This window comes from Scomber scombrus, chromosome 11, assembly GCF_963691925.1.
Source record: "Scomber scombrus chromosome 11, fScoSco1.1, whole genome shotgun sequence".
Lineage (NCBI taxonomy): Eukaryota > Metazoa > Chordata > Actinopteri > Scombriformes > Scombridae > Scomber > Scomber scombrus.
This window is the reverse complement of record NC_084980.1, coordinates 13,360,397-13,386,167: the sequence shown is the minus strand read 5'-3', so window position 1 is coordinate 13,386,167 and position 25,771 is coordinate 13,360,397. Positions and strand designations below refer to the sequence as shown.

Genomic DNA, 25,771 nt, shown 5'->3' with positions numbered 1-25,771 from the left:
AAAAATGACACTGATGGACTTCACAACAGGGGCACGTCATTGACTTGAAGGCACAATTCATACATCATGAAATTGTATTTTTTTAAAGCAAGACGGGGCTGGAGTGAATTGAGGGTGAATAACCTCATAGCTGCAATTCATCTCTAGCATTTATGAAAGAAAATGACACTGAATCGGTTTTAGCAGCAGATGCATATTTGACATTTATTGCTATAATCCATCAGGTGTACATCCAACAGTGCTTTTTCCACTTTTGACACACACCTGCACCCATCATCACACCACCAAACATGTGGTAGCATTACAGTTTCTCAACAAACTACAGGAGCTTTTCTTGATATGGTTCCAAAAAATACTCCCAAGGAATAGATGAAAACTGTAACAGACCCTGAACCTGGGCCCTGTTTCATTTCTTGTACTACAAAATGAAAAAGGGAGTGAAGGTCAGCTTTTCAGACCACAGTTGACAACTATAAGTTGAGGACATTAAAGCAGAGCCCATTGGATTCTTTGTAGGCAAGGTAAAGACAACACTGACAGGAGGGAGACCTGGTTCCGGTCGGGCTCAAGGCCAGGCACAGTGATTTAGGCAGCTTGGCAGTCCATTCGTAAGATGCCTGTTATGCAACCTTCTGCCCAACACAGGATGGTCATCATCCTTTGGGATTCAACTTCCAGGTCAAAGATGGAGAATCATTGCTGATTCAGTTAAGTGATCTTTGAAATGGACAGCATTTACAAATATATCGTACACAATTATAGTAATAGTTCGAGCTCGAAATGTCCAGAGGAATTGTAGTTAAAATACAGCACAGTAATAAAATACCTTCTACCTGCAACCCTGTTTGAGTCCCAATAAAACTGACTACTGTACACTTACTTTAACAGAAGGACGTGCAATGTTTTGTTAAACAATAAAATCAGATCTAGATTGGTTTTGATGTATTTTGTCAAGTACACTTTGTCGACAGCTATTGACCAGATCAGCAAACACCAGTCACATGGCCTCCCTCTGGTGGCAAGTTACAACTTGCATTAAAAAATTAAAATGAAGAAAAAAAAATCTGAGGCTTCAGTCTTCTCTGGTTGATTAAAAATAACGCATATTTCTCTCTTCGGCTTGGTTCAGTGTTCCGTTGAACGAGTTCTCTCTTCATTTCCAATCTGACACAAAGGAGGAATGGTCTTCTTGCCTCTGTTCCTGACCTTTGCTCTGTCTCCAAATTACACAGTGCCAATCCACGCAGAGGTATCTGTCCCTGGACTTGTCATCCCTCAGCACATCACATATACACACACCTGCACAAACAGAGAAACAACACGGGTATTAGAGCACTAAAAGTAAAACTGTAACAGTAATCAGCTGATGTAACAAATGACAAACAAACCCTTGCAGAGGTTCACTATGCCAGGAGCTTATCGTCCACCGCTAGCATTCACCAGACCATGGAAGTCTTCCCATGCTCTGCAAATACAGTGCACAGATCATTCACAGTCAAATAAACACATTCTTTATATATCTTTCTCTTTTTAACTGAGATCCCAAGCTACTTCAATTCGCTGCAAAAGCAAAACAAATATGATAGAGATGTTTACAACAATGTATTTTCTACGTCTTTCTTAAAACTCATAAAACAACTAAAGAAAAACATTGTGCCCCTTATGTTACAGTTAAGTTTTGTGATAATACAATTTATTTAGTGAATCAAATTTTCAGAGAAATGTTGTGGTTTATTCAATAACATAAGATAGTACAGAAATGCAGTTTCTCTTCAAATTGCTTAATTTGTCAGAACAGTTCTAAACCCCAAAACAATATATTTACAAAGATATAAACAAGAGAAAGATGACAAATTATCACATTTATGAAGTTACCTGCAAATGTAATTCTTTCTTGATAAATTAATTCATTAATTGACTATCAAAATGGTTGTAAATTGATACGATTAAAGAACAATTTCAGCACTACTCCAATAAGATTAGTTTTCAGTTAAACAGATCAGCACGGTTGGCTGCCATACTAATAATTCATAACAGTTACAGCTAGGGGTGTCACGATTCTCCAAATCCTCGATTCGATTTTAAGGTAACGATTCCATTCGATTCGATTTCTCAATCCTTTTTTGGGGGTCCTTTTAGCACAGATGCCTATGCCATTTTTAGACTAATCATGAGTGATATAATCTCCACCAGTTGTTTGCAATATACCACACTAAAGCCTTACTGTCAAAATTCAGTGTAGCGACCATTTAGCGACCATTTAGTAACTGCAGTGTGCACTTTTCATATTAAATGATATTGAAGTTCACAATAAAACAAAAACTAAATTAAAACAGCCTAATGTCCATAGCCATCCCTGAACAATTAAGTGTGTTAACTGTCCTAACAGTGTCCTAACTGTATCTTAACAGTAGCATTTCTGGTGCTACAAATACCCCTATATCGCTAGTTATTGCTTTAGTGCAGACATCCCAACTCTCCCGGAAGTTTCGGGAGTGTCCTGCATGTTGATAGCGGCTCCCTGACGCCCGCAAATATATACAATCTCCCGAAATCTGCAGCCAGCGAACAAGAGTGCACGCTAGAGAGAGTCTGCGCGCACATGCGTTTGTGTGACTATCAATGCAGCGCGTGTGAGAGCGCAGCGTCCTTATAGCTCTGTGTTGCTGCTTATTAGACCAATCGCACCCCCCACCAGACCGGCAACCAGTTCAAGTTTAGTTGATGTGTCCAGGGTTTCCGCTAGAAAAAATGCGGCTATATAAGAATGATATCAAGGCATGTCAATTTATAGCGTAATCTTTTTATTGAAAAGTAGGCTATATCAAATAAAATGAGTGCTGTCAATTGACTCACATGCGTAACTTCTAAAATAAATAAATAAATATTGCACAAGCCTGCGCTCTTTTAACATGAACATAAAACAATTGCAAAACAATTACAACTACAATTTGCAAACAAAAAAACACATCTGGACTGGCTCATACCATTTTAATAACGCAGCGTACTGCCAACTTGAAATCAAATAGATGCAATAAAAACTATGAAAACCATCTAAAGAATCCCTTAACATGTTTCTGGCTTGTGACATTTCAGCCTACTTTTTATGCATTTTCGCTGCAGTGAGCTGTGCAGCGGCTGAATTAAAATCAAAAGTCTCAAGTGTCTCTCTGCAACTTGCAATGCGCATCAGTCTAGTGACCTTGTTCTCCCTCAGGCGACTTTGCTGCGCTGTTTTGATCCGGTTCTGGCACACTGTAGACAGGGATCACGCAGGCTATTTTGGCCAGTTCAGCCCACTCTGGGTAGATTTCGCTGAAATCTTTGATCAGAACTTCACAGGCTGTTAAGAAGTTAAAACCCCCATAGCCGCAGAGCACTGTCATTACAGCGATGGCGTCTCGTTGCGCACTTGCGGCATCGATGAGCGGGGCTGTCAAATATCAGTTTATCCTCATCAAAAGTACATACTGTGACATACGAAATTCAAATTGTGCTTAGAGGGAATATTTTCACCGGACATTTTGACCGGAGGGGTTAAAAATTACCGGACATCAGCAGATTTTACCAGTCAAAGTCCGGTAATTACCGGATAACGGAAAAGCAGGATGTGTCTCCTCTATCAGCGGTTGCCATGGTGTATTTTTACCGGCTGCAGGTTCAAGGTTAGAGGAGGTAATGTTGACTCGCCGCATTTCAACACGTGCATGTCTTTTCCCCTCTTGACTCGCCTGCGGGACGTGACATTGGTGCGTGGCTACATCTTTGATTCCTCCCTTGATTTCGAAGGTCGAGATCGTGAGGTCATTTCGATCGATATTCGATTTACAATCGAGATCGTGACACCCCTAGTTACAGCGTGATATGACAATGCATCATGGGTGACAAAATATAAAGATTGTGAGCATGCATATAGTTGTGTGTGAGAAAGAGATAGGTTGGAGAAAAAATAATAAAAATGATGAGACATACATACTTAATGCTGTCTGTGTGGGTCTTGTACTCCATGATGGTGTTGGGAGGCAGGTTGAGGACTCTGCGCAGCGTGTCTCTGATGCGGGCCGTGGTCGACTGGTCACTTGCTGTTTTGTTCCAGATGGAGATGATATCCTCCTGGAAATAAAAAACAGAGGACAGGTGTTAGCATATTGAAATAGGGAGCAGGGTTTTTATAGTTAACGAAAAACTAAGACTAAAACTAAAACTAGCAGTGAAAAAATGATTTAGTTAACTGAAATAAAAATAAAAATGATACTTTTTTTAAAAAAAACCAAAACTAAATAAAAACTACTATGAACAATGCTAAACTGAATAACAGTTTTCTCCCTTGATTTTCTTTTTTACTGTGTCCTGTTCAGTTTGACTCCTTGAGATAATGGGCTAGTTCCAATGGGCGGCAGCAGAGCAGGTGCCGCATAACGTACAAGAAGAAGATGCTTGACTTGTGATTTACAATTTTCTAGAAAGTCAAAAGTTGTTCCAGGCAGAAAATGTCACAGACTAATATGGGAATATTTTGACTTTGACCCCGTAGTAGATAAAAGTAAAAGTGTTGTGATGAAAAGTGATGTGAACATTTGTGGGATACAGCTAAAAGGGAAAAATCCCACTTATTTGAAAGTCCACCTTCGAAGCTCTCAACAGAGAAGCAAGAGTCAGCTAACGCTCACCGTCAGACAGCTGCACCACAAACACAGCAAACTTTACCTCAGTGTCAGGCATTATTTCATCCTTTTCAGCTTCTACAAATCAAGGCTTTCCTCCTAATCCCTGAAAAACTAAGACTAAGACTAAAACAAAATAAAAGCTAAACTAAAACTAGTCAATTCCTCAAAATAAAAACTAAACTAAAACTACTTAATCACTTGTTAAACTAACTAAAACTAAACAAATAAAAAACGGAGTGTCTATTTTGCACCCCCGGGACAAATAGCCTCGGCCACACAGCTGAGCTATTTGCACCCTAGACGTATAACAACATGAAAACATGGAGGATATTCATCTTCCACGCCAGCAGAAAAGGGCGAATTTAGAAAGGTTTCATCTCTAATGTTTGTTCTAAAGACATTTCTGGCGGGAAAATTGTATTATATTTTCATATTCTTTCCTCAGTGAATGCATACAAGCGTCAGTTTGTCAGTTAGAAATTATTTGTCGCCAATATCCATCTTCCATATTGGCAAATATATTGGGCTGTCACATCACTACGTAGGACCGAAGTGTTGGCGTAATGGGTAGCGTGTCCGTCATTAGTGCAAGAGACACGGGTTCGAGTCTTTGCAGCAGCAGTTATATATTGATAATGTTTTGAGCGTAAAAACTGCTGCATCTTCATAACTGTGTTAAGTAAATGCAAACAATCCCAAAAAAACCTGAATTTACAACTTCAGTTTGTTATATGATGGAAATCAAATCTTGATAGACAAGTGTATGGTTGCCATGGATACTAAATACATTTCAGAACTCTCTAGTCTCAGGCATTGGCCGTGAGACACATGCATTTCAAGCTGCTCTAACCATTCACACGCCACACCTGACATTTCTCACACCGAGAAGTGATAGATCTCACTGGATAGAAATTATTATATAATATACAGAAGAGAACAGCGACGTATATTTATCCCGCTGTCCCGGTGGGATACGGGAGTCTTCCGCATATCTCCAGACGCTCCCCTCCGACACTCAGTCCCGCAGCATGCACTCCTAATTGTACTGGGGTGCAAATAGCATACATTGATATTTGCACCGAGACGGGTGCAAATAGAACACTTTGCTATATATACCAGGGTACAAATAGTATCCACTTCTAATTGTATTGGGGTGCAAATAGCATTTGCCAATAAAAAAAAACAAAAAAACTGAAAAACTAAAGAAAAATATAAACTAATGAAATTTTCAAAACTATAATAACCCTGGTAGGGAGTGCATAACACATTTAGTGGGTGTGTGTTTGTGAGTGTACCTGGAAGCGTACTGATACCACAGCCCCGCAGATCTCCTCTCCAACCATGAACTGCTCCCCCAGCATAGCCAGGATCAGGTTCTCCCAGCATCGAGACGCCAGGCCTTTTCTCAGACGGATGATCCACTTACCACCCATCTTATTGGCATCATCCTAAACATGACACACGCATTTTCAGAATGCCCTTGCATTTGTAAAACCAAACTGGATTCTATAAATTATGAGGCACTGTGAAATCCATGTTGTGCAGAATTTAGGGTATCCACCTCCCACATAGGTTTGATGCCTTCCTTGAAGAGATGGAAGTCACTATGGCCTGTTAGATCACCTGGCCGGATCATGTGACTATAGAAACGCCAGAACTGCTCTACCTACGGAAGGGATAGAAAAGTGGAAGAATGACTCATGATGAGCTTGTTTTCATAAATTTGGTCTATTTTCAGGCTAAGGTGATGAACTGGAGTAAAGAGCAACAGACCGAGGCGAAGCTGCCAATCTGTTTGATGTTCTGCTCATAGCTCTGGGTACTGGCTGGTCTCCCCGGGGTGCGTCTGGAGTACCAGAAGGAGTAGTTGTATTGAAGAGGGTGCTCTCCTGCCCCTGGTACCACCATCTACAAAAAAAAAAAAAAAAAAGGAGGGGGGGGGGGGGGGTTGGTTTATTTCACCATCAGATGTTACAAACATAAAGAGTCAGTCTCTGCTAAATACTCAAGGCTCACCTTTTTCTTGGAAATGCTCTGTTCCTTGTCTTCGTCTTCGGTTTTTTCCTTCTCACCGTCTTTCGGTGAGCCTTGATCCTGGTCGTGGTCTCCACTGTCATCGTCTTTCAGACTAGATTTGATGGAAACAGACACTTCACTCTTTGACCATATTTAAATTGGGGCTGGCTACACCTACCAGCCTGATACAACGGACCTACAATAAATCCTGTCTTCATTAAAGTAATAGTGTCCAGTTTTTGTTGAAACTGTTTCAGGAAGTCATTCAACTTTATTATTTTGAAAGCTGTAGTTTGTGGTGTCACTGATAGGTGTCTCTAGCATTTAGTCAACCCTCATTGACATATGAGTAGTACAAATACAGCCTCCAAAATGGCCATGAAGGTGAATAAAAACTAAATCAGTAAAAACATAAACTGAACATTGTAATCTTCGTGGAGGCTAGATTTTTTGCAGATATGTTTTATTAGCCTGTATTAGTTTGAGCTAAGTAAACTAGTGCACTGTTGAATGGTGCACATGTACACACCTCCAGTAACTGTCCTGAACGCAAGTAGCTTTCAGCACACTGTTAGCTATCTGCCCGTGTTTAGGGTCATGGCTGTCTAGTTAGAGCAGAGTCTGCGTCCGTCTTTCCCCGCCACTCAACTACTTCCACACCGTGGCTTAGGGCCTAGCCGTCTTCCGTCAGGCTAAGCTAACAGCTAACAACACATCACGTTACCCATTAAAATCACAATTTACTCTATGTTGCTGCTTCCCTTCTTTTCAAAACACACCTGTGCGTGAAAACACTGCTGTCATGTGGGTTTATAAGCGCACACAGCACCCAGGAGCATGCATTTAAGCTGACACACCTCTCTTTTTACACGCAGCGCAACAGCTTTCATTCACGTTACGCTCCCCAGTGAATCTGCAGGCGCGACAGGGACCCTGCTTTCTAACATACATTCCGCAGAAACTTTTTAGTACTCACGCGTCAAATTTGTTGTTCATTATTTTGAAGGTGGCAGCTTTTCGCAGTCCGACCACAGCCTCCTGAATTCCGCAGGAACGGTGGCGCGCAGTGAATGCGCGTGTACGCGCACGCCTAGTTGGGTGATGAACGTGGAGCTCAACCGGTTTCTTCACAACATGATTCAGACATGCGTGATGTAGATATAACAAATTCACACACAGAGATCATGACATACGTTTTTTTATTCTTCTTCTCATATAGATGGCTCTCAAATGTAATAAATACACATTACAGTACCAATCTTATCAGTTAATCATAGTCTCTGTAAACAGTGGCTCCAGTGCAGCAATAATCAGAAACCCTGTGACTTCAGTGCACACAGACATGTGTACAAGCAGGCACACACACACCACCACCACACATACAGCAGCCTCAACATAAAAAGGACCGGCGGCTTCTTCATATGAGCCGGTCTCTTCTGATGTGCCGCATCCCTTGTTTCATCCCTTCCATCCCTCCGCCTGTCATCTGTTCTTGCGGCTGTTTCAAACAGTGTCTCTGTTCAGGTCCAAGCAGAGCTGTGGACTGAGTCTGAGGGGGACAGAAAGGGAGCTGGGGGCTGAGGATGGAGTCAGCAACCAGGCGGACATCTTTAGGTCCAGTCTGACTTTAGTGTTACTGAGGGCAAGTTTGAGGATGAAGGTTTGCAAAAAGGCTTGTGAGGAAACTCTGGAGACAAAAGCTGCAAGATAGATAAGGAGTGTCTGGGGTTGAGGGATGGCTGGAAAACTCTGGCATGGTATGGCACGGTATGGTGTGGTGTGGTTTGGTTGGCTATACAGTCGGAGACCATCCCCTCGCCCATTGCCCCCTGTGCCTCTGTGAGGACCTTCATGAGAGGGCCCTTTGTTCCGGGCCGGCAGGCGCACCAGTGAGTGAATGAGCAACAGCAGTGGCGGCCCTCTTCAATGGCGGCTGTTTGTTTACACCAGCCAGTCCCGTCATACTTCATTAGCAGCCCAGCCCACCGACAACCTCTGATGTCCTAATCGCTGATGAGTGTGTGGCTGCTCATCAACCCTGAGCCTCAGCGGTTCAGGATAAAGGGGTTTCTAGGAGTCCCGACACATACATTCCCACTAAATCTCTCTGCCTGCCTTCTCAGCCACTCGTGGTACACATACATACACACACACGCACACACACAAGTCTCCATGATGCGGGTGGATGGGAGAACTGGTTCTTTCATCATGGGCCAAGAGGGACGGGGAGGTGAGCCGACGTCAGTGGAGCAGTAAAAGTCCCAGAGAACTAGCTTTGCATCACAGAGATGTGAGAGACCTGCCGCCCAGAGAGAGACAGAGCAACACAGACTAATTATTCAAGTGCTGCCATCTTCTGACCACAATAACAGACTTAAAACATGAATATAAGCAGACAGCAACAGTTATTTTGCCACATTTTGCCCTTTAGATTAGACCTCCTCTCAACATGTTAGATCTGAGCTTTGTTGGAGCACGTGCGGCAAGAGAGATCAAATTTATTGAAACTAAGAACTATTTTCATTATCAATCTTTTTGTTTATTTTTTTTTTTTAATCTTTAAAATAGTGACAAAATGATGATATAAAATAGAGAAAAGGAGCAAATATTTAGTTTTGATAAGCTGGATAACCAAATGTTTAGCATTTTTATTGGATAAATGACTTCAACAAAGGAAATTTTGTGAATCAATTGATTGTTACTTACCTCTCGAATGGCACTGCCCAGCCTCTCCTGGCTTTTCACCACTTTCCTGAAAGATACACATCCAGAATGTTATTCTAATATGAACTGAAACTATCACCCATTCTGATTACAAGTTCAAAAAAGTAATGGCAGACAGTTTAAGAACAAAGCTGACCTGTGTATTCTGCGAGCCAGGCTGAGGGTGAAGTCTGCCGAGCAGTCAGGCTGATAGGTGGATGGCACTATGGTGTAAGCTCCAGGAGGAAGACAGCAGGACAAGCTGGCGTCCTGGATGTAGCAGTGGGGGACACAGCTGGCCACAGGATCCTCTCTGGGTAACGTCTGCCCAGATTCCTCTATTAGGACCTGGATACAAAGTCAAAATCACTCAAGAACTACAATTACAGCTGCTACACATCACAAGTTAATATGATGATAGTATAGATAGATGATGACGGTATAATAGGGACATTTTTTTAAGTTTGTGCAAGCTGTCCTGTTCCTCTTCCTCTTTACTGCAGTGGTGGTGTTTGCACAGTCAGCATAATTTAAGATATCTGTACTCATGAATGAACTGACCTTTTTTTGAGTCACCCTAATTTGTTCATGACATTTTATAACTTGCTTAAATTGTTATAATTTAACATCATCATGAAAGTTATAAGTGAGCAAGAGTGTAATATGTTATTTGTTGGGTTGTTTTACTTAATGTGTTGACTGTAAGTACAGTTGAAAATTGGGTGTTGAGGTAACTCTGGCACATTTTCATTGGTGTCAATATTGATTAATTTGCACTGTCTCACACATATGTATTTTTTTAAAATCAGTTCCCTGTTTCCTTCTTTTAAGAGAGACCATGTGTTTCTGTCGAATATGAAAAAATCTTTGTGTGTGGTTTGTTTTTTGGGAAATGCCCCATAACTCTAAATGACCCCCGTTATCTCCCTTAATGTTTGACTGACCTTATAAATGTGGAAGCCAATAGGGTGCAGGTCAGTGTTGGGGCGGCTCTGGTGCAAGGTAATGCTGACATTAACTTCTGATGTCACTACTGGCTCATCGCACAATGTAAAAGGGAAGCAGGGGTTCTGCCAGTGAGACAGGAAGTTCCTGCTTCCTCCAGCTGTGCTTCCCTCCACCCACGAGCCCCGGAAGTAACTTGTCTCCCATTCTCCATCTGTTGTTGAAGGCAGTGAAGGTGCTGGGCTCTTCAGGGCACTGAGGAGGACATGGACTTGTTGTGTGATGAATAATTCAATCAGACACATAACAAATACAAACAAAACACAGCCAGTTAAATTGTGAAAAGTAACTGTAGTAAAATAATCTTTGTGTAAAATGCATGGATTAACAGCTCTAAGTGTGTAAAGGGATTTTTTTTAAACAATTTAATTTATTAGTTGATCATTTTTAAAATATGCTTTTCAAATAGACCAGCAGGTGTCACTCTTCATTCTTTTTTTTTATGAGATCTGGGCATAGTATGTACTTCAGATTTATCCTGTTTGCCTGTTGTGCTATTTTTGACATCTTTTAAACATTAGTTTAATGTCAACTATTGTTACTAACGTTACTGTGATTAAGATTAATTTGTGTGTACAGTTTATTAATTTAAGAGAATTAATTAGTAATTTGCACACTCAAATGTGTTGCTTTTTTCTCCCTCATGATGAGCCTAGTCGGGCTCCGTGGAAAATTACATGTTTAAATAAAAACTTTTGAACCCCTAAGACATGGATGTGTTGCATGTTTCCGGTCATTTTTACACAGATGAGACAGACTTTGACTTATTTTTCCTATTATGTGGTCCTTACCTGAAGGATGTGGATGAAGAGGAAAAGACCCTAATGAGAAAGCGGGCCTCAGCTCCTGGCTGGTAGGTACTTGGGATCAGTAGGTAGAATCCAGGCTCCAGCTGCTCATGGAGCACCACCTCCCTCTCATAGGTGTGGCAGTAAGTAGAAGCACAAGGAGGTTTGTTTAACATCCTGCTCAGATTAAAGCGCTTCTTCTCCACCTGGTGATAGAAAAAAACAAAAAGGACACAAGGTGATACACACACACACACACACACACACACACACACACACACACACACACACACACACACACACACACACAGCAACGCTTGTTTTCCTGTGAGTGATGGCACAAACCTTCCATATGTGTAGCGCGATAGCCTGGTAATGCTGGTGCTTTGTGTTCTCGCTGTCCTCAAGAGGCGTTTGTGCATATTTGTCCGTGTTCCTCCACTTCCTATGCTGCAGCAGGGTTACCAGCACCTCTCCTTTCTCACACACTTTGAGCCAAAACTTGGGGTTAGTGCTGTAGCTGCTGCTGTTTCGACTACCACCAGCAGAGTGCCCTTTCACCCACTGTCCAGCCAGCTGATGGCTGTGTGTAAGCAGATTTCCTGTTGGAGGAGAGTTGTAGGGTTAAAAAAAAGGCATAATCAGAGACTGAAAGCTTAAAATTCTCTTAAGAGAAATAAGGTATACCAGTATATAAACTTTTTAGGTGTCCCTCCACACTGATAGGGTAGCCCACTGTGATATCATCAAACTGGGACAAGAATTCTGTCTCATCCAACCAGAACTCGCCCTCGGCCACCCTGGCTTGTAGGTCCAAAGCACAAACAGAGTCGACAGAGTTCCACCCTGCACCACTGCAGAGAGAAGGAGAGAGTGAGAGAGCGAGAGAGACAATACAGATCAACTCTGACTGAGGTTAAACATCATCTGCAAGGAACAGTTCTTCACTGTGACACAAACAAACACGGGTATGCACACAGATATGCCTACGTTACCCTTCTATCCAGGCTCCTCCCCAGCAGCACCTCCCCCAGGGGTTTCTGATCCTGAGAAGCTGCACTTCACTCCCCGACACCGTCTTCACGTCCAACCACTCCATGATAGTCAGAGCATGGTACTGACCCAGCTCACTGGCACCTAAAACAGGCAGAGATAACATTAGGTGATGCAGAACAAATAAAAAAATGTGTATCTGCAAAAATCAAACACTTTTCAGACCTCCATGGCTGCTGTGAGTGGAACAGCTAAGCGTGCAGTCATCTTTCACCGGGTAGAGAAGGTTTAGATCCAGCCTTCTCCTCCTGCCCTGGTCACTGTCCTGTTCTGGTCTCTGCTCCTCCTCTGACTCAACGTTTGCCAAGCTCCAGCGCTCTGCCAGGCCCCCAGTCAAGTCCACCAATGCCTCAGAGACCTGCCCTGCCCAGAGTCGCTCATATGACCCATGAAGTCTGAAGAGGATGGAAGGCACAACTGCTAATGAGACTTCCACAACCCTCTAAATTCATTGTTGGCAACATATGACCAAGTTAAAGAATCCAAAAGTTAAAACAAAAAATCTCTCCCAAATCAAAGTTCAGTTTGAGGTAAACAGAGAGGTAAGAAAGGGAAATTCCACAAGCTACTCACTTGGCATAGGCCTTCTCCAATAGGGCTACCCAAAAGGCAGTGGAGGAGTGGCAGCGAGAGAAGCAGACAGCTGAATTGATACAGGGCAGGCGGTCGTCGATGGTCACCTCTGTCCAGTGTCCCTGCTGCCAAAAGTGAAACTGGAAGGAGCCCCTGTACCTGCCATCACCCCACTGGGGCTGGTCTGGAGGCAACACCTACAGAGGGTTATAATGTAAGTAAATACAACAGTGTAGGACACAGAAAACACCAATAAACTGCTGATATAATCGTTAAAATCTAAAAAAAAATACAGATACTGCAGCTCTACCTTGATCAGAAGATGTTTGTTCTTGAGCAGCACGGAGCATGCACAGAGAAACCAGCAGTCTCCTAACAGGCCTTGTTTTGCATGAGCCAAGTTGATGTTTTCAGGGAAGAGAGCTGGTGACTGACAGATCTCCTAGAGGTATGAGATTGAATTTAAAGAGGAATGAGACTCTCTGACATACAGAAGACTTGCACAGAGCCTGAAAATTGGAATTTATGTTGAAAAAATGTCCAATTATAGGCTAAACTGAAAGCGGCAAGAAATGTTGATTTAAATCGTTTTAGATTCCTCTCACAGTATTCGTTTGTACCACTATTTATGAGCTTCAGAAATTATTTATTACATATTTTTGGAGGGGTAAATACTCAACAATAAATTTAAGCCTGCAGTATTCAAATTAACAACCAGATAGGGGAAATCCCTCTTTGTTTACTACATCAGCCTGTGACGCTACATGACTACTTGTAATGTAAAAGTCAAATGATCATGCCACAACAAACAAGGATTTCACAGAGCATTTCCCCTTCACCTGTGGGCGCTTCCAGGTGATGTCTCCCTGCAGCCTGGCGATGGGCGTGGAGCTGTCAGAGAGCAGCGATGTAAGATCAGAGGGAAAGTCCAGGTCCTCAAATAGAGTCTCACCTGCACACTCTGCCCTACCCTCTGCTTTCATGGCGCCTCTGTGGTTGAAGCTGGTTCGGTACCTTTTAGGTCAGTGGATGAACCTTAGCCAGCTGTGACCATTTTCACCGCCTCCATGTACATTTTATACCTGTATAGCACCTGAACACAATGTAAAGTAATGTATGCGTTATCTTTGCTCAAATCATACTGAAGCACAACCATAAATAAGCATGCATCTTGTAGCTTTAAATAATGCTGTGCTTAACTTGAGTATCTGTAAATACACCTAATAAATTTGGTCCACATATGTTCTTGATATAAATAAAATGATGTTCCAACAGATTTGCTAATGTTTCATCATACTACATTTGTGTGTTTTAAGGGAAATAAACCATATTTTGTGTGTATTCAACAGGAGTTTGAATTCACTTGCTAACATCCTCGTAATAACAGCGAAATATAAAGTAAAGTTGTAGAAACTGGGTCTCCACATTTAGATTTAACGTTAGTATACAATATAATATAATAAGGTGACCATCTCCTGTCCTTTCTGTGTCTTACCTTTCTCCTCTTTTAAGCATCTTTCCGCTCGCTACTGTCTGTCCTCATCATAACATAGCAGCTAGCTAGCCGTTAGCTACAGCTAGCTTGTGGGAAATGCCCACATGTAGCATTTCCATATCGTTTCATCTTATCATAGTTTCAGAACTGCCATCAGCACCACAACACAGCAGCAAGCTTTCGACCAAAAGTACAGAAGATTTCGTTATGACAAGCGACGCTCGCAAACCAGACTTATCATAATGCTAAGTATGATAACAAATAAGGTCCTTTCCGTTTGGACACCAGCAGCTCATTCATAAAGTGAATCCTTCCGCTGAACACGGCTGCCGCCTACTGGTGGTGAAATGAATTACATGTGATCACTGACTGATGTGTTTGTATGGATGAGATGTAACTCACAATATTGGCCGTGCTTGCAGAAGTAGTCACGTCCCTTAGTTTAGTAATAGCACCAGTACAGCAAGGCAAAAAATACTCTATTACAAGTGAAAGTCCCACTTAAGTGAAAAGAAGTAACAGCAGCAAAATGTGCTTAAAGTATTACAGTAAATGTATTTCATCCCTCTGATTGATATATTATTATATATGACATCATTAGATTATTAATACTGAAGCTGCTGGAGTTGGCGCTAGTTTGAATTACTTTATATACTGTTAGCTAGTTTAGTCCAGTGGTTCCCGACCTAGGATTCGGGCCCATCCAAAGGGTCAGTAGATAAATCTGAGGGATTGTGAGATGATTAATGTGAGAGGAAAGAAGATCATCACACTAGTTACTTGTGTAAAAACTTAATCCCAGCTTCGAATTGCTTGAATATGTATACAGATGCATTTTTAATATATGTGTGTGTGTTTTTTTCCTGGATTGATGATGGTTACTTCAGGCTTGGACTTGACTACCTAAGGAAAGTTATGCTGCACTATTGATAAGGCTACGCCCATCAAGACCCAATTCTATTGCACACTTTTATACTGTATACAGTTGTATAAAAACTTAAATTGTGTGTTACCAATTGAAGTATTTTTTTTAAACTAAATCCAACAATTTTCTTTTTGCAGTGTATAAAAAAAGATTAAATAAATTAAACAGATTGATACAAAAACAGCAAATTTTTACAAAAATAATAGATTTATTGACTCAAAAATGACATTAAATCCATTGTTTGTCTATAAGTTGATTTCATCAGGTGAGTGTAGATTGCAGCTCAAGGTTTCCTATTTGGAGGAAAGAGAAGAAAAACCTTAGATGATTCATACAAGATTGTTCAGTCTTGACTCAATGTTGGTGTATTGTTTTACTGACTGGTTAAATGGAGTAATGATCTTACTTTTGAATAGATGCCATCGCCCTTATCACCCATGGTGCTTCAGGATTGGCACAGACTTGTTTGTCTCTTATTGTCATAAAACTGTAAGAAAACAAGAGAAGACATTCAGATGTAACAACAACAGCAGACCAGACAGTTATCCTTTACTTTATAGTAACGTGTTGTTTCAGTTTCACTAAATGCATTTTTTTTCTTACATTATTGCCTTGATGTTGCAGAGCTGTGTGATCTCCTGGGTATTGTAGCTTTTCAGTGCTCTCAGTGGGATTGGCTTGTCATGGTACTTTGTGCAGCATCTCTTCGCAGGACCTTTAAAGAAGAAACACAACAAACATTTTAGCAAAGTATATGTGTTTCCTGTTTTAATGATCCACTGTAATATGATAACAGTACAAAATGTAGAAAAAACAACATCTCATAAAATAATAATATCAATAATATATCAATTATATCAGTGAAAGGTAACATACATGTACATCAGGTGGCATTAAATCATTGTTAGTCATACTTACTGGTCTCACTCAGTGCCACCATCAGCACCAGCAGTACAGAGACACACACAGCGAGTTTTGCCATCTTGTCTCAACTTCTCTTCAGCAATCAGTGAATACGTTTTCTGATGCGGATCCTCAGATGGGATGAACTGATGAAGTTTGCCTCTGGCAGTCAGGTTTAAATACTCTCTTGAATGGAACAGCAATGCCACAGACATTACGTGGAAATACCTGTTAGATAATGAGGTAATATACGGTCAAGGAAGTGTGCATATTTTACGATCAGTGGTGGTGCAAAATCCCCGTGCCTGTGTGCCACAGCGGATATATGTATATTTATTTGATCCTTTATGATGACACTGTTATCCTGATAATGAATACTGTGAAAAAATGTATAACAGGTAGTCTTACTGACATCAATATCAATTTTTTAATGGAGACCTGAGAACACAATCAGTAGTTTGACATCAAACCATAACTCTACCTCACAATATAACATCCTGTGACCTTAATACCGCAGACAAACAACATTATGAGGCAATGTAAAGAAGACAACTTGGTCTTTGTGGCAAAACTTTTATTATCCTTTTTTAATGTACTTATTGGCATCTAAACTGGTGGTATAATTTGTCAGTAAACACTAGAAAAAAAGATGGTGTTCTTTTGGTCATTTGTTGAAATGTGTTCACAGCTGAACTTTACACTTACAGGTCATCCTCCTCCGTCTGTGATTGCGTGTCACTTAATGTTCCCACAGAAATTTGGTTTCTTAAAATACCCCGTATTCGACTACAACAGAGACTGTGATATAAGAAGCGTATCTTCAAGGACTGATGAGTATTTTGTTCAAATATTCATTTAGCTACTTAAGATAAAATGAAAGGGAGAGCAATAGAAAAAGACCCCTTTTTTTTTTAGACAGGACTTAACACAAATATTTGAGTCAATACTATATTATTATGTATTTTAGTAAATGTGATGTATGTCTTATAAATGTCTTTTCTGAAATGGGAATGACCTCCCAAATAAAAATAAAATGATTTAAAAATTAAAAAGAAAAAGAAAACCCCATGTTCATTGTATAAGGACATTCAGAGTGCTTTACATCCAATTATTGATTTGCTTACATGTCGTTCTGACTCACTTTGAAGCACAGTCACCAAATGACAGAAAATAGTCTTCGATATGGAGCCTGAACCAGTCTAAAACTGTGTTGGAGAGACCAATCCATTGTTCAAGTCTGTCCCTTATTATTTCATGATCGGTAGTGTTAAATGCAGCTGTGAGATCCAGTAAAACAAATACAGAAACTGTGTAAAGTCTACCTTAAAACAATACTCACATGCCATCATGTGTACATTCAAATAATTTAAAAGAAAAATACAGTAACTTTTGCAGATACCAGCTTGTTCTGACTGCCACAGAGTGTGAAAGTCTCATATCAGCTTGAGGTGAACTTTAAGACACATTTTTACACTAAACACAGACACTTATATTGGAATTGCAGTAATATGATGAAATCTGATCCCCCTTTCCTTATTGATGGATGGTCTTTGGAAATTAACATCTGTATTCCCCTTGAACAGATCACACGTTTAGTCTTAGAAAACATCTTTCTGAAAATTTGGCAGCCTTATAAAGTAATTAGGAACATCACTGACGATACCATTGGTTGTGATCTGCTTAGCCAGAAGGCCTCTTTAAAGTTTCTCTATGAACTGTCCTTTTTCTCTTTTGTATATATATATATATATATATATATATATATATATATATATATATATATATATATATATATATATAATTGTATAATTGTTCACAATAAATATGAAAAAAATTAAGTGTTCCACAAAAAAAATTATTACAGCTGTCAATAACCCTGAAGCTGTAATCATCACACAGGAAACATTTAGCGTCACAGTAAATATAACATCAGAGCCTAAAGTCTAAATTAAAGGCAAGAAGTGGACACTACATTGATTAATGGATAAAAAGTGGAAATGCATTTTGGAAGGTTTAAATTAATTTATAAGACATAATGTGTTGATCTTAGCACTTGCTGCAGGAAATTCGTAATGCGCAATGCAAGGGGTGGTTTTGGTGGAAAGTTTGTGTTGCACTATTATAGACACGCATACTTGTATCATGACCTATTTCATGCACTTTTTTCCTTTGATGCATGTTTCTCAAGCACTTTATAAATGTTTCTCTGACCTAGAAAATAACCCTTGTGCAACCTCACAGTAACCCACTTGAAGCCCACATCAAGTTAGTGCACAATGATGTCTGCAGTCATGCTTCATCTCTCCATCCTCTGTGAACTCGTTCCCAAGTTGTTTCTAAATGTCAAATTGCCCTTTAATCAAACATATTCTGCCTTGAAGATATTTTGCAAGGTGAAAGCCACAATAATGAGTCACACGTTTATGATGTTGGGCTAGACCCTAACCCTTACTATGTGAAAGTTTGGTGATGGAACGACCAGTGTGTGACCCAACACCCATCATTTTCCACTATTCCACTATAATGACTCACTAATTTAGGCGTTCTACTCTTTTTTAACAATTTTATAGTACATTCATTGTACAATACACCACTGTAAAAGCGGTTGTCCTATTTAGTTTCATTCTACTCACATACTCATTACATCATGTTATTGTGCTAAACTATAATTCATGATTAAAGGATAAGTTCATAATTTTTTTAAGCGTTCCCTAAAACAACAGTCAGATGCCCGAATGAAGACAGTAACTTTGAATTTAATTAATTATTTATAATTAACTATTTTGGCTGAGTAACGTGTCATTGTTTTCAATACTATGTTTTTGCATGGAGGACAGTGAGTTTTGGCCCCCATCACTTACAATGAAGGCCCATTATGAAGGGATCTTTCAATGGTCATATGAACAGGAGGAATGATTAAAGAAAAAAAACATGTTTCAACCTTTACATTGGCACCTGACTATTGTTTTAAGACAGACTTGAAAATTGTGAACCTATTCTTTAATAGATTTTAATTCACTGACTTTTGTTTTATCAGGGCAGGAACGACTTAATCTTTAAACAACATTCTTGGAGTTTTTCAAATTGATAAGATCTTCTAAAAATAAACATGTCCACTGAATGACAATACAATATTAGTATGTGTGTGACTTTTCTCCCACCCCCCCCATGTTCCCTTTTTTTTCCTTTCACTGGGGGAAACTGAGGGGGTTTTTGTGGTGGTGCACCGATTCTGGTGTGCGCAGGTCTCATCATTTCCAGGACGGGATTTCCTGTCCTCATTGAAATATATAAGACTGTTGTGATCAGAAACTTGTCACTGCAGTTTCTCCAGCTCCACCTGAAGACCTACAAAGCAACAGCTCAGTCACTGCCACCAACACAGAAGAAGACATGGTGTCAATCAAAGCTCTAGCGATTTGTCTCGCCATTTGTCTACTGGCCACAAACACATCTGCTGGTATACACTGGATTTTTTCTCTTATGTTTGCCTCCATTTTAGCTTAATTAAGTTTAGTATTTGTCATATAGTTTAATTACTTTAATCCAAATTCAACAAGCCTGGCTGTGTTGGACAGATATATAATTCTGTTGTTATTCTCCTGTGTCTCATCAGTTTTTTATCTGGTTTCACAGTGTCTCATTCATGCTGCCGAAGATACATGAAGGGTAGACTACGATTTACTGTAATTCGGGGATACTCACTCCAGAGTGTGAAAGAGATGTGTCCTATCAATGCCATCATGTGAGTATCAATTAAATGATTTTTTTTTATCTCCACCAGAGAACAGAAGATGCATGACACATTGCTAATGTGTATCATAAGTGCTTAAATATTAATTCATTTAAAAAAAAAAAAAAAAAATTTTAAATTATTTTTCAGTTTCCACACAAACAATGGTAAAGTGTGCACTGATCCTGCTTTGAGCTGGGTGATGGACTATGTCAACCGTTTAAGGTAAGATATGTGTGAGATTTATTTAGGAAATAGTTGCAACATACCCAATAAATAGCATAATAAAGAGAAAATCTAAAATAATAACTTATCTTAATAATAACCATCATCATTGCAGGATCAAAGCACAAAATGTTCATACCGCACAGGCGCGGGCATAAACTTCAAAGAAGATATTCTACTTTTTGAAGGGGGACGGTGAAGCCTAGCTACTGTGAACAAACAACTTTCTATCTCAGCTTTGCCTGTTATCCAGAATTTGTATGCATTTTTTTCATAAATCATTTTACTCCCGTCTGAAACTGCAAACTTCTGACGTGTTTAAGGCTGTCAGCTCATTTCTCACAGCATTGTAAGATTATATTTTTGTGATATTTTGGTTGTCTTTGTTTGTAAAATATTGTATTCCCACAAGTTTTATAATAAAAAAAAATGTTGAAAAATAATAATTTGTCCAATTAATTGTTGTTTTGTGGACTCATTGCAAAATGGAATAATAATTTGAGTGCTTATATCTCTCCATAAAAACATTCCTCTGTGTGTATTGCGTAACTTTAAACATACTGCACGTTCACACTTCCCTAAAAGTTCCAGCACTGGAGTCTTTGTGTGACACGTTGGGAACCTAGCAAATAAACAAAGTGTTGAAAGTCCTGTGACGGCAGCAGTAGGAAGTTAAAGGTGTTTGTTGACAGCATGTAGCAGAACAGGTATTTCCATGTTGACACGGCTAAATGTACTAATGCTGTCACCAGCTATATGGTCTGCTGCATTTATAGTCTCCACTCATGAACAAACAATGAATCCCTGAGAAAGGTTTAAAAAGTACTTTAATTTGATCTTTTAAACCAAGATTCCCTCTTAAATAGGTTTAAAGTAAAAAAATAAAAATGATCTTCAACACCTTATTGATACCGTATGCTTAAAAAGCCACATTTTTAAGGTTACACCATTACATCAAATGGAAATTTCCATAACGCATTATTCAAAAATGTTCGGTCCTTTAATGAAAAGACTCAGTGTTCAGTTACTTATTAACTTTATAGAAGGCAGGACTTTGAAATCTTTGAAATGTGCATCTACTGTAGATTAATGAGCAGTTGGAGCCTTCAGTCCGGGGGTCTCAAGTTGTTGTACCTGGGGGCCACTGGCCAGGTTGTTCTCTCTTGAACTTGGCAGATTTAACAAAACAAAATAGCTTTTTCACAAAATTTCACTATTTTAAGCACCCTCCTCTCCCTCTGCGTAGTGCATTGCTCCACATAACAAGCAATGTTGCATGAGATAATAAAAGCAACAGATTTCTCACATTAAACTCAATTAAGAAAAAACTACAAATTGTCCTTTGTAGTTCCCTTGAAACTGTCAGAGCACTGTTGATTAAAGTGGAAGTGTTTCTATTGATAACATGTACATGTTTTATGTTTGCTAATGTGGAATTAAAATATAAATTTGTAGGACCGATTTAACAGTAAAAATAAAACAGTGTGGAGTGGGGTAGTATGAAATCATCTGGTCGATAGTTTAAGATGCCTGCTTTAATGAGTATTGTAAGGACAAAGTGAGGAGTAATAAAACATTAAAAAATACACTGATAATGTATTTAGAGATGACCTTTTATTAATGATTCAATTATATTTCTGTTCATCTTTCAGTACATGCATTGTCATATGAGGATGGAGTTTGATACTATAACCTAATCATGTTGAACTGCTACTTGGATTTATGTATTTATCTGCATAGCACTTTTAATATACACGACGAAAAGGAGGGTTATCTGACACAAGATGTACCAATGTTATTCATTGCCAATCAAAGCCACAGAATCACTTAAAATAATCAAATAACATCAGTTATACTTGCATACTATACTTACACAATAAATAAATACCTGACAACTGTGATTTTCCTGCTATAACATTTTTCATTATTTCTTTACTACGATAATCAGACTGAATGATCTGTCATGAACTTGTGTGAAAAACTCTTTGAACACTAGATGGAGGCAGCATCACTAGAAGTAAGAAGTGCTGTGAAATGTTTCAACTGCACTTTCCTTTTGTTAGTTTTGCTGCTTCAGTGCTATTATCGCACAGCACAATGTTTAATGCTGATTATATGACTTCATCTATGATTTCACTCTAACATTTGCACAATAGGGTGAATAATGGGAGTATTTCAGGTCTTTAAAATGTGTTTTTTTTCAAAATTTAATCTGCATGATACTTTTGTCATGAATGTGTCCAGTCCAATCTCATCATCATCATCATCATTATAATCATCATCGTCATCATCGCTGCATGCCCTGGCTGCTGGCAACACCAACAAAGCTGAACAAACTGAGAGTTTTCTCCTGACGCATGAATCCATCCCAAATGACAGTCCGGAGCCACGCTCCCAGCCACTATTACATCACCTCCACTGTTCTGCACCAGTGCACAGAGTGCTTTTCTATGAATAATACAGAGAGACCAGGCAGAAAGGGACATGGACATGAGGCTTGGTTACTAAATGGCAGAGGAAGCACATACTGTTAGAGAAAGAGTGACAGAGACTATGGAGAGATAGAGTTGGAAGGAGCGAAGAAGTTGATTTATACGAGTTATAAATGAAACTCTCAAAGCAATAATCACACTAGACAGTAGTGCTTCGAGTCTGATTTAACTTTATTGCATTGTTTAATGAATCATGTAAACATTCCTGTAAATATATCCAGGCTGTGTGTTTGCATTACATGAATTAGTGAAACAGGACAAAGTTGTTACAGAGGGGGACAACGAGAAACAGCAGCTGTGTGGCCGGTCCCAGACTGTCTGGAGGAAGACAAGGTTATAGACTGCGTTCTCACAGGGGAGCTGGCTTTAGTATAGAAGGAAATAACATATTGCACTCTGAGATCAGCAGACAGGTCCTCTATCATAGCATACGTGCACACACACACACACACACACACACACACAAAGGCAGGCAGGCAGGCAGGAAGCCAGACAGTCTCTCATGAAACTCAAACACAGATAATGAGACATCCTCAGCCATAAAGGTGAAAACAATCTTCTTTCAGCACATTTGCAGCACCGCCAGGAAGAATATTACACAAAATATACTAATAATTAGAAAATCATTTTGCTGGTACTTTAATCTTTTTACCTTTTTCTTTTTTGTTCTTTTGTCCTCCTTCTCTTTGTCACTCATTCATTCTCACCAGTGCAGACGCACAGTTAACACAGAGTTAACCGAGCACAGTGTATAATTAGACAAACAAAAAAGAGAGGGATGAAACATCTAAAGGAAAAGAGACTCCAAATGATTACACATTCACTCCGCTTCCTTCCCCCTTGCTGCACACATAACCACCAATTAGAGGAGAAGAGAGGAGGATGAGGACAAGCAAGCAGCCAGAAGTCTATTTATGTCTCTATCTCTCTCTTTCTCTCTTCCCCTGAAGACTCCCAGCGCCGGAGAGGGAGGAAGAGAGGAGAAAATAGAAGTGAAAAACAAGAAGTATATAAATAAAGAAATCAGAGTGTTTCGCATCCGGTCGGCTGATTGGCTGAGACTTGAGTCAGGCAGATCTGGGCCACAGTTGCACTCATTGTTCAGTGAGCTTTTCTACACAGTCCAACCCAGCGACAGCAATGAATGTTGATTGTGACCTTTGGTCTATGGGTACAGTTGAACCAGAGTGTCCCTTTTGTGTATGTGTGTGTGCGTCATCGTCTCTGGATTTGCATGCGTCCACTTGCCCTTTTAGTCCGTCATTGCTGAGCATTTTTGCTCCTTCCTGACGTCGTAGGAGCAAGCCGCGGGGCACAGTCAACGGTCGATGGTTTTTATGTGATCCATACCAAACTCACCGACAGCGTTGAATGTTCACCGAGGCAAGCAGGACAGCGGCTGCTGAGCTGACATACAAGACAGGGTGTAGAGGAAGGAGGACAGACAGTCAAACGAACAGGGGATAGGGGCAGAGGCGAGGATGTTGCTCAAACTGGCACAGGGACGTGATGACACAGGACAGTGGCAGAATGAGTCTGCTGTCCATGGGGCAAACATGGTTCTAGTTATGTTGCATACACGATCATAAAATATGTTTACGCTGGAAAACAAACTGAGAAGGTCTGCTTTATTGCATTACCACCACCTCATTAATCAGAGGAACTTGAAGTCTTTCATCTTCGGCACAAAATTGGCTGTAACAGCATCTGAAACACACATGAAGAGGAAGTTGTTAGCACTGATATTGCACAGCATTTTTACAGCATAGTGAGAATCAGCAGTCTAGAAAACATAAAGGATTTGTTAACCCAAATTTCCATAATCACATATCCACACATGCTGTGCAGATTGTTGGGTTTAATTTGTCCAGGTTTTTCAGACATCTGTCTGCGAGAGTTCTGCCTCCAAACTAATACAAAAAAGGTGAATGGAACTGGTTTGTGGTGCTCACAGTATTGGAAAACTACTTCTAGTGGAGAAATGGTCCATGTTTCTATTGAATTTTAATGCTCAGATTTAATTCAACTCACCTCCAATGTATTGTGGAATGGGCAGAAATCTCAAACCTGAGCAAATAAAACCTGTATAGCGTGAAACCATTCGGGCTACATTTTTTTGTAATATCGTCAAAATGACCCTTTGATCAGATAGTTTGTACAAAAATCTTGTTAAAATAATGTTGTACTGTTTTATTAAAGTTCTGCAAACACACTCTCTGTGGTTTACCATCACTTAGAACAATATTCAAGAACTATCTTTGAACCTGTCATGGTTCTTATGGACATCTAACCCGGACAACAATGCTGCGATGTCCTACTGTGCAGCCAAGGTTTTAATACCCAGCCATCGCTGGGCCACCAGCTGAGAGCTCCCATTGTCAGAGGCAGGCCATTGCTGGGGAACAACTACCGACAGTGTCACTGCTGCACAGACAGGGGCTGACGTCAGGATGGTAAACGCTGATCTATGGACATTCATCGCCCCGTTTCATCGGCTTAGGGCGCTGATGTCATTGAGCAAGCTAGACCTGCATCCATTACTCTGCCGGGGTGGGAGGCTAACGTCAAGCTACCATGATAACACACTCGCTACAATGGATGAGTAATGCGTCACATTATTGCGGCTATAATTCAGAAACATATAAAAAAGACAATTTGGTTTTGTCTCTTGAGGTCTTTGAATTATTGCCTCTGCATTCTTTCACGGCATGCTTTCCTCTATCAATATGCACAAATTAGTTTTTTACATTAGGCAGTAGCTAGTCAAATAATGTAGTATAATATTTAAAGTCACTTAGTAATTAATATTCACATTAACATAAAACACTTTTAAATGCACGCATGATGAAAAAAAAACATTTTCTGAGCTTTTCATGCTTTTAGGCACTGCAGCTTGTGAACTAGAAGTCTCTTTTCTCTGGAGGAGAAGCAGCCCAGCTCAGATAAGAGACTAAATTCATAAGCCATATTACATCACCTACTCCATCACAGTCTCTCTCTCATATACACGGACACACACACACACACACACACACACACACACACTTAACACCTCAACCCACAATGAGACCTAAAATGAAAAATAGGCGGAAGGTCGAGGGAGAAGAGAAAAGGGGGCTTTGCCATGGCAACCCCAGTGTCAGCCAGCCATTTCTTCTTAATCCCCCCCAGTTCTATGTCGCGCCCTCTGAGG

The 25,771-nt window shown here is 40.0% G+C and overlaps 4 protein-coding genes across 5 annotated transcripts; 1 reads left to right on the top strand and 3 right to left on the bottom strand.

Annotated features, from left to right (window-relative positions):
• Window positions 1-14: 14 nt before the first annotated feature.
• eif4e2 (eukaryotic translation initiation factor 4E family member 2) lies at window positions 15-7,754 on the bottom strand. Of its 2 annotated transcripts, none has more exons than XM_062429020.1 (9): window positions 7,660-7,754; window positions 6,684-6,795; window positions 6,441-6,575; window positions 6,229-6,333; window positions 5,963-6,115; window positions 3,973-4,113; window positions 1,389-1,465; window positions 124-1,299; window positions 15-43 (listed from the first exon to the last, which is right to left on the bottom strand). In XM_062429020.1, exons 1-7 carry the CDS (start codon window positions 7,677-7,679, stop codon window positions 1,430-1,432), a joined length of 702 nt encoding a protein of 233 aa, XP_062285004.1. In that variant the 5' UTR covers window positions 7,680-7,754; the 3' UTR covers window positions 15-43; window positions 124-1,299; window positions 1,389-1,429. The 2 variants fall into 2 exon arrangements, with proteins under 2 accessions (XP_062285004.1, XP_062285003.1); XM_062429019.1 differs by having other exon boundaries at window positions 3,977-4,113.
• Window positions 7,755-7,865: 111 nt separating this feature from the next.
• capn10 (calpain 10) lies at window positions 7,866-14,572 on the bottom strand. Its single transcript, XM_062429011.1, has 13 exons — window positions 14,301-14,572; window positions 13,645-13,898; window positions 13,116-13,247; window positions 12,806-13,002; window positions 12,398-12,627; window positions 12,175-12,316; window positions 11,867-12,033; window positions 11,525-11,781; window positions 11,183-11,385; window positions 10,331-10,586; window positions 9,544-9,734; window positions 9,390-9,435; window positions 7,866-8,982 (listed from the first exon to the last, which is right to left on the bottom strand). Exons 2-13 carry the CDS (start codon window positions 13,786-13,788, stop codon window positions 8,953-8,955), a joined length of 1,995 nt encoding a protein of 664 aa, XP_062284995.1. The 5' UTR covers window positions 13,789-13,898; window positions 14,301-14,572; the 3' UTR covers window positions 7,866-8,952.
• Window positions 14,573-15,627: 1,055 nt separating this feature from the next.
• ccl20a.4 (chemokine (C-C motif) ligand 20a, duplicate 4) lies at window positions 15,628-16,269 on the bottom strand. Its single transcript, XM_062429023.1, has 3 exons — window positions 16,144-16,269; window positions 15,829-15,940; window positions 15,628-15,712 (listed from the first exon to the last, which is right to left on the bottom strand). Exons 1-3 carry the CDS (start codon window positions 16,205-16,207, stop codon window positions 15,628-15,630), a joined length of 261 nt encoding a protein of 86 aa, XP_062285007.1. The 5' UTR covers window positions 16,208-16,269.
• Window positions 16,270-19,462: 3,193 nt separating this feature from the next.
• ccl20a.3 (chemokine (C-C motif) ligand 20a, duplicate 3) lies at window positions 19,463-20,334 on the top strand. The gene is made up of 4 exons (XM_062429021.1): window positions 19,463-19,588; window positions 19,765-19,873; window positions 20,012-20,086; window positions 20,202-20,334. Exons 1-4 carry the CDS (start codon window positions 19,522-19,524, stop codon window positions 20,242-20,244), a joined length of 294 nt encoding a protein of 97 aa, XP_062285005.1. The 5' UTR covers window positions 19,463-19,521; the 3' UTR covers window positions 20,245-20,334.
• The last annotated feature ends 5,437 nt before the right edge of the window (window positions 20,335-25,771 follow it).